The 8644-nt window shown below is 50.1% G+C and overlaps 1 protein-coding gene across 2 annotated transcripts; it reads left to right on the forward strand.

The window, feature by feature from the left end:
* Nucleotides 1-612: 612 nt before the first annotated feature.
* Nmral1 (NmrA like redox sensor 1) lies at nt 613-8355 on the forward strand. 2 transcript variants are annotated; one of them, XM_047532686.1, is made up of 5 exons: nt 613-954; nt 3761-3999; nt 5202-5451; nt 6449-6572; nt 7937-8190. In XM_047532686.1, exons 1-5 carry the CDS (start codon nt 915-917, stop codon nt 8013-8015), a joined length of 732 nt encoding a protein of 243 aa, XP_047388642.1. In that variant the 5' UTR covers nt 613-914; the 3' UTR covers nt 8016-8190. The 2 variants fall into 2 exon arrangements, with proteins under 2 accessions (XP_047388642.1, XP_047388641.1); XM_047532685.1 differs by having other exon boundaries at nt 616-954; nt 6382-6572; nt 7937-8355.
* Nucleotides 8356-8644: the final 289 nt, after the last annotated feature.

The following is an 8644-nucleotide window of genomic DNA, read 5'->3' on the forward strand; positions in this document are numbered from 1 at the left end:
GAGGTTCAGTCCACTCTTTGAGGTGAATGAATGAATGAATGGGAAAATGAATGCTCTCAGCCACTCAGCAATAACTTCACGGATGCAGGAGGGCATGGGGGATTTCTGGTTTTTAGAAGAACACAAAGAAATCTCACTTTTCTGTTAAAAATTCAATCTGTGCAAGTGTTGACATTTTCAAAAGTGAAACAGACATGAGACAATGGTTTTAAACGTTTCTATGACCATTTTTAAATCACATTCAAATACTGTTAAGATATACTGCTGTTTTGGAAATGTTTGAGGTGGGGGGAACTTAGGTATTTGACAATTCAGGTACCAAATCCTTAAAGTAACTGACATTAAGATGAAATTAGAAAAAAAAAAAAAAAAAGAAAAAAGTGAATCTGGGGAATCGCGCAGACAAGGCACATCAGAGCCTCAGGGTCCTGAGTCTTAAACACAGATTTAAATTATCTTTAGGTGGCAGCCAGGATCTGAACAAGCACAAGTTCACCCAAGATATATTTTTTCTTTCTTTTCTTGCTTTGCCGGGCTGGAATTCAGCGCGGCGCCCTCCCGCCACGTGCGCCGGGGCCAGTTCGGTGCGCAGACCTCGGTGCGCAGACCGCGGCGCACGCCCGGCGCGGGCCGGTAGGAAGCTCCGGGGCGCAGCCTGCTCCGCCCGGCTGGAGCGGCGGGGCTGCGCGGCCCCTCGGCGTGCGCTCGGCCCAGCGGGTGAGGCAGCGCCGCCGGCCGTTGCTGGTGGGCGGGCCGGAGCAGGATTGGCGCGCGGGAAAGCGCCGGGCGCTCGGGGGCGGGCCTGTACCCGAACCCGGCCGGCCTTCTGGCTGCTCCGTGTCGCGGTCCGAGCCGAGACCCTGCCCACCCCAACGCGGCGCCACCACCATCCCGGGCCCTCCGGCTCGAGCCTCATGGCCGCTAAGAAATTGGTGGTGGTTTTTGGAGCCACAGGTGAGCGGGGCCCCAAGCAGGTCCCGAGCGCACAGGGCGCCAAGGCCTAAGCGCGGCGCGGGCGCGGGAGCCGGCGCTGGGGCAGGAGGGCGGGCGAGGATTCCGCGCGGATTGCCTTGTTGTTACATTTTAAAATATTAGCTCGGTAATCCCCGCAACGCGGGAGGCCGAGTAGGAGGGCTGCAAGGTGGAGGCCAGCTCGGTCATTTTAGCAAGACCCTGCCTCAAAATAAAAAGGTCTGGGGGTGTAGTTCAGTGGGACAGCACCGTAGAGCAAAATAATAATAATGGTGTTAATGACTCTGTACCAGGCGGGCATGCTGGCACATCCCTGTGATCCCAGTGACTCAGGAGGCAGGGGCAGAAAGGCCGCCAAGGAGGATCGCGTGGTCAACTGAGTGAGATCCGTTTCAAAATAAAATTTAAAAAGGTAGTTCAGCGGCAAAGCGCCCCTGGGTTCAGTCCCCAGTACTTGGAGGGAAAAAAAAATGTTCTGGATACCAAAATTTTCCCGTCCCCCCTTCTCCATCCATTAACCAAGTTTCTTGAGCCTCCTCCCGGAATGGACTCATGCAAATAGGTATCACTTTTTCAGATGGTAGCATTGTATTTTGTCATATCTGTTTGTTTTTAAAGTTCATATATATTTGTATTTTGGTGCTTGGGATGGATGCCAGAACCTGGTGCATGGTAAACTAACTCAGATCACTGAGCACACCCCCCAACCTGAAGGACGTTTTTTATTTTCTTACTTTTGATTATTTTAATTTACTTTTTAACTGAGAATTGAATCCAGAGGCACCCCCATTCTTTTTATTTTTATTTTAATTTATAGGTACCAGGGATTGAACCCAGGGGTGCCTTTACCCCTGAGCCACATCCCCAGCCTTTTTGTGTGTTTTATTTAGAAACAGGATCTCAGTGAGTTGCTTAGCACCTCACCGTTGTTGAGGCTGACTTTGAACTCATGATCCTCCTGTCAGCCTCCCAAGCCACTGACATTACAATCATGTGCTACCACACCTGGCCTATAGTTCAATTTTTTTAAACTTCAGTATTTATTTTATTTATTTATTGGTGCTGGGGATTAAACTCCAGGCTTTGAGCTTGCTAGGTAAATGCTCTACCACTGAGCTATAACCTCCTCCCACCCTTTAAATTTTTTTTTTATTTTGAGACAGTGTCTAAATTGCTGAGGCTGGCCTCAAATTTTTAATCCTCCTGCCTCAGCCTCCAGAGTAACTGGGATCAGAGAGGCATGGGCCAGGAACCAGCTATTGCTTTTCTTCTTCTTTTTCTCACATAATCAATGATTTTATTGCCTTAGTACATAGAAAAGTTTATGCCAGCAGGGACGAGGCTGTGGATAAGTCATATTTCCAATTCAGGGGAAGGATGCACTTGGTCTTATAATTTCCAGCTAGTTAGTGAATCAGCTATCAGAATCAGAGGAAATTTAGCATCTTTATCCTTTCTCTTTCTCTCAAGATTCTTTTGAACACAACTGCTTTCTTAATTAATGGTAGAGATCCTCAGGAAGATCAACAGCAAGTGCTTTGGACTTTGGATTCTCAAGATTTTATTGCTGGTCACATACTTGTGCAACCATGTGAGTCCCCCAGGATCACACTGATTTGTGAGGGAGTCAGACCCTTCTGCTCCTTCACATCCTGAGGTGTTAGTTCAGCCCAGTGGGGATGCTGCCTTATCACTGCAGATAATAAGATAGGCCCTTCCTGGTAGCATGCATGAGACAGGTGGGCAAAAAGTCTGCTATAGTTTTTTAACTTTGTGATATTTGTTTTGTTGTGCTTTGTTTTTTGGTGCTGGGAATCAAACTCAGGGCCTCACGCATGCCAGACATGCTTTACCATTGAGCTATACCTCCAACCCTCCCCCTTTTATTCATAGCACAATATTTAAAAATTTTTTTTCCTTGCAGCAGGTTCTCACTATGTGGCCTAGGCTGGTCTCCACTTCCCGGGCTCAAGTAATCCTCCTGCCTCAGCCTCCCAAGTAGCTGGGACTACAGGCATGTTGACTGCTGCACCCAGATTCAAAAATTTTATAAAAAGTGTGATGCTAGCTAAAATTGTAGATGGATCTTAAAGACATGCCAAGTGACAAGCCAAACATATGATTCCATTTAGATAAAAGTCTAGAACAGGCAAACCCACAGAGACAAAGTAAATTAGTAGCTGACCAAGGCTGGGGGTGGAGGAATGGGGAATGATTGCTAATGAGCATGGGCTGCTTCTTCTTTTTAAATATTTTTAGTTGTAGATGGACACAATACCTTTATTTAATTGATTTATACATGGTGCTGAGGATTGAACCCAGTGCCTTACACATGCCAGGTAAGTGCTCTGCCACGAACCACAACCCCATCCCCTCTTCTTCTTTCTAAATATTTTTAGTTGTAGATGGACGCAATACCTTTATTTATTTATATGTGGTGCCAAGGATGGAACCCATGCTAGGCAAGTGCTCCACCACTGAGCTACAACCCAGCCCCAGCATGGGCTCCTTTTTGGAGTAAAAAAAAAAAGAATGTTCTAGAATTAGGTGGTGGTGATGGCTGCATAATTCAGGGAGTGTACTGAACACCATTGACCTGGACACTTGAAAGAGCTGACTGTTACAGGATTCCACCTCTATAAAGCTGAGACTTCTGAATGTCTTAATGAGCACGGAGGGTGAAGAGATTTCCTGGGTGTTTCTGGCTGTGGTGACGCTCCCGTATGGGCTCCACAGCAGCAGGACTGGCGCAGGTGTGACGCTGGAGGTCTTTGTGAACTCTTCACAGGTGCCCAGGGGGGCTCAGTGGCCCGCACGCTTCTGGAAGATGGGACGTTCAGGGTTCGAGTGGTGACCCGGGACCCTGGGCAGAGGGCAGCAGGGAAGCTGAGGCTGCAAGGTGCTGAAGTAATGAAGGGAGATCAGGATGATGAGGCCAGTATGGAGCTGGCCCTGACCGGGGCTCACGCCGCCTTCATTGTGACCAACTACTGGGAGAACTGCAGCCAGGCGCAGGAGGTCAAGCAGGTGAGGGCAGGTGAGGGGGGCCAGGCCAGGAGCAGCCCCTCTTGGGAGCGCTCCACGCTAGCTGGTCCTGGGAGGCAGCTCTGACATGCCGGGGGGCTGAGCACTGTGGGACTCTCCCCTCTTCTCATGCCACTGTTCCACCTTTGATGGGGACCAACCAGCCTTCTAGCACATGAGCCCTTGGGGATAAACCCCATCCAGCCATAATACACAGTGGACAAAAACAAATTTCCTGGTTGGAGCAGGTCTCAGTCACTAATCCTGAGAAACCTGTGTGAGCCACTGTAATAAGGGACTATAATCCAGGTGGTCTAAAACAACAGAAATCTGTCTCATGGTTCTGGAAGCTAGAAGTCCAAAATCAAGGCGTCGGCCAGGTCACACTCCCTCCAAGGGCTGCCTGGGAGAATGCTTCCTTACCCCTTCCAGCTTCCGATGACTCCATGCGGTCCTGGGCTTGTGGGTGCCACACTCCAGGCTCTGGCTCCATCTTTACGTGGCCTCCTCCTTCTGTCTTTTCTTCCTATAAGGATGCTTGTCACTGGATTTAGGGACCACCTGCTTAATCAAGGATGATCTCATCTCAAGATGCCAACTGCAAAGATCTTTTCTCTAAATAAGGTCACATTCACTGGTTTCCAGGGGTAAAGCTGTGGGCATTTCTCTTTGGAGGCCACCATTTAATCCCCCTGCAACCTCATGCGGCAGGTGTCATGTTTGTCCAGTGGTTGGAATGCCTGCACCCCTGGTCCTGGGGGTACAGCCAGTGTGTCGCCAGACTCGAATTAGAACCTCAGCCGCCGTGCACTTAGCCACAGAGCTGCAGCACCTCTGAGGTCAACCTCAGGGCTCTCCAAGGAAATGGGTGAGCTCCATGGCAGCAGAGGTTTGATGTGGAAGTGAGTGGGCCTCCTGGTAGCCCTGCTCACACTCATTCCCTGTGCCTGGTGGGCTGCTTTTGAGAACAGCCTGAATGATATGGGAAGGTGACTCCAGAGCCTGGCGGTGTAGGCCTTACAGTTCTGTGTTCATTGGCGTGTGTGATGGGTAAGACGGGGCTTCCTCTGGGATTCCTCTGGGATAGGTGAGCCTAGCTCTTAGCCTCAGAGATGTGGCAACTCTGGGATTAGAGCTAGGACAGAGGGTTGTGGTCAGAGACATGCGTCCTTTCTCTTAGCCTTGTGATCTCTCCTGTTCACCAGGGAAAGCTACTGGCTGATCTGGCCAAGCGCCTGGGCCTTCGCTATGTAGTCTACAGTGGCCTGGAGAACATCAGGAAACTGACGGCTGGGAGGCTGGCAGCAGGCCACTTTGACGGCAAAGGGGAGGTGGAGGAATATTTCCGAGACATCGGCGTTCCCATGACCAGTGTGCGGCTGCCCTGCTATTTTGAGAACCTCCTCTCCTTCTTTCTGCCCCAGAAAGCCCCAGATGGGAAGAGCTATCTTCTAAGTGAGTGTCCTTCCCCAAGCACAGTGAGACAGAGTTCTGACTGTGTGAAGCTGCAGGTGTAATGGAAAGCAGGCTTGTTGTCCAGTTGTTCTGGGTCCAAGTCCTGGCTCCCTCACATCAGGCCTGAGATTGGGCCAGTTATACAACCTCTTGGGACCTTGGTTTCCCATTCTGTGAAATGGGCATGACAGTGAGGAAACCAACTAGGTGGTAATGATGGGTGATTTCTCCATTGGACAACAGTACAGAGAGCAGCACTGTTATTGTTACTTCTTCAAAGACAGGAAAGGGGCTGAGAGGATCGCTTAGTGGTAGAGCCAGGCAAGGCCCTGGTCCTGATCCCCAGCATCTGGGGGGAAAAAAACTTGAAAAAGAAGATTTGGATGACAGGGTTCTGTCGTAGATTTCAGTGGGAATTCTTGCTCTTTTCTGTGCCTGTTGGCCAGTCTGTAAATAGGGACCCTGGCTCAGAAGGAACGTCAGGCAATCTGTGTTCTACCAGTTGGTCGGCAGATTGCAGCAAGACGCACTGGAGGCCAGTGTGGGAGGCCAGTTTCTGCTAGCCCCTCTTTACCCTGAGTGTGAATGCCACTACCTTCATGTGAGGGCACAGGTACTGCCAAGGAGCCCAGCCCACCTGGACAGCAGAGTCTGGTGCCCATAGCGGCCTGCTGTACCAGCCTTTAGAATTTGCAGAACTGTCATGAGAAGTTTACTCTACTGAGTTGGACTTTATCCCCTTGGGACCCTGGGTTATCTGAAAAGGCATCCCTTTTTCTGGGTGAGACAGGATGCACGGGTTCCTGCACCACACCTGGACACTGACCAGTGCTGATGTGCAGGTGCCCGGTAGACTAACTCCGGGAAAACCAGTCCAGTCTCCCAGAGAGGGCTCTGCCCATGCTGGCATGTCTCTTTACCTACCCCCAGACTTGCCCATGGGTGACATCCCCATGGACGGTATGGCTGTGAGTGACCTGGGTCCTGTGGTGCTCAGCCTGCTTAAGATGCCAGAAGCATACGTCGGGCAGAACATTGGACTCAGCACCTGCCGGCACACCGCAGAGGAGTATGCCGCCCTGCTCACCAAGCACACGGGCAAGACTGTGCACCATGCTAAGGTGGGCTCCTGGTGGGCTCGTCCCTTCTGGGGTAGGCGAGGTCCCAGCTCCTGCCAGGCAATTTACAGCCTCAGTGGGTCCTTCTAACTCTCAAAAGGGCCTTTTAGGGTCCTAGGGAAGTAGTAGTTAGGTAGGGCTCCCCACCCTCTGAGTGAAGCAAATCTAAATCCATTGTCCTGGTTAACATGTGCTGTTCCTGGGAACTAAGTGTGACCAGAATAAAATTTCTCGCTTATGTGTTTTGACTAAGGATAGAAGTTTCCATAAAGAAGAGACAGTAGAAACCTAGGCAAGGCAGGCTGAAGACATGGGGCCCACTGGGCTTCTCTGTAGGTCACGTGTTGGGAGGGGAGCAAGAGGGGAAGATTGAAAGACAGGCCTGACCCCTGTTCCTCTTGGCCTGGCTGGGTGGGCAGGAGGCATTCCTGTTTCCCACTCTCCCCACTGACCCTCAGGCTTCCTGTCCAGATCCTTGGGTGCCTTCTTTCTAATGTTTGTTGTTTGCATTACAAAAGAAACAAAATTTCTAAGACAAGTCACCCACAAAGCAGCAGTGGGGAAGGGTGGGGGCCAGGTTCCCAGACTCAGATCCTGGTTCCAGCCTCAAGGCTACCAACATATGAGCTTGGGACCTGCCCTGAGCCCTCTGCTTCCTCATCTGTCAAATGGATATGTTACAGTACCCACCTTGGGCTGTTGTGAGGACTAAATGAAATAATTGAGTTAGGGCTTTCTTAGCAGAATGCCTCGTGCCTAGAAAATGTGCACTAAGTGGCCACATGTTATTTGTTTATTAGACACTGGGACAACCCAGGGGTACCCTATCCCTGAGCTATAGCCCCAGACCTTTTGAGACAAGGTCTCACTTAAGTTGCTGAGGCTGGCCTTGAACTTGTGATTCTCCTGCCTTAGCCTCCTGCATTGCTGGGATTACAGGTGTGTGCCACTGCACCCAGCACCATGTATTATTTAAAAAAAAAAAAGAGAGAGAGAGACAAAGGCCTGGGTGGGGCTGTGAAGAGCTGAGAAGGTGAGGTTCAGTTCAGGAGGGAAAGGAGAGTAGCTCTGGCTTTTGAGCATGAAAGTGATGTTGTAGACTTCTGATTTGGAAGGAGCCAGAAAGTTTTCATGAGTCAAGATACTGTGATCTTGAACAGTCTTTAAACTGACTACTCAGGTAGCTTTGAGGAACCATGGTTTCCAAACTTCATGTTTGTAGTAGAACGTTTTCAAGTGACCATGTATTGAAGGCCAATAGCGGCTCTTGGTGAATAGGTGGGAAGACCCTAGCCCACCTGGCTGTTCCCATCGCCTTCCTGGTGCGCTGAAGGAGGGCAGATATAATAGCCTCCCTCTGCTTCCAGACCACTCCTGAGGACTATGAGAAGCTTGGCTTTCCTGGGGCCCGTGACCTGGCCAACATGTTCCGTTTCTATGCTCTGAAACCTGAACGAAATATCGAACTGACCCTGCAGCTCAACCCCAAGGCCCAGACGCTGGATCAGTGGCTGGAGCAGCACAAAGGGGACTTCACCCAGCTGTGACCTGCCCACTTCACAGCCCCGAGTCATGGGATGGAAGGCCCAGAGGCACAGTCATTTCTTGAGCACAAAGTATTTTTTTCAATAAAACCATTGTTTTCACAGATGGCTTCCAAAAGAAAAGGGCTTTGTTTCTGGGACATGGGTTTGGGTAATAGACGCTAGGACACCAACAGCATGAAATTTCTAGCAGGATGCATCAAATGGCTAGGGTTGAGGCCCAGTCTCCCTACCCCTGAAATAAAGGTAACCACTTGGGGTCTGGCTAAAGGGGTCATTTGGTAATTGTGAAGATGAAGATGTTAAAGTTAAGGCAAGGGCTAGGGATGTAGTTCAGGGGTCCTGTACTCAATCCCCAGTACCATAATAAAAAAATAGTCTAGTCCAAGAGGTGTGTGGTGTGCTGTGGTAGTGCATGCCTATAATCCCAGTGGTTCACGAGGCTGCGGTGGGTGGTTTGCAAGTTCAAAACCAGCCTTAGCAGCTTAGTGAGGCCATAGTACCTTATTTAGACCCTGTCTTAAAAAAAAA

This window comes from Sciurus carolinensis, chromosome 18, assembly GCF_902686445.1.
Source record: "Sciurus carolinensis chromosome 18, mSciCar1.2, whole genome shotgun sequence".
Classification (NCBI taxonomy): Eukaryota; Metazoa; Chordata; class Mammalia; order Rodentia; family Sciuridae; genus Sciurus; species Sciurus carolinensis.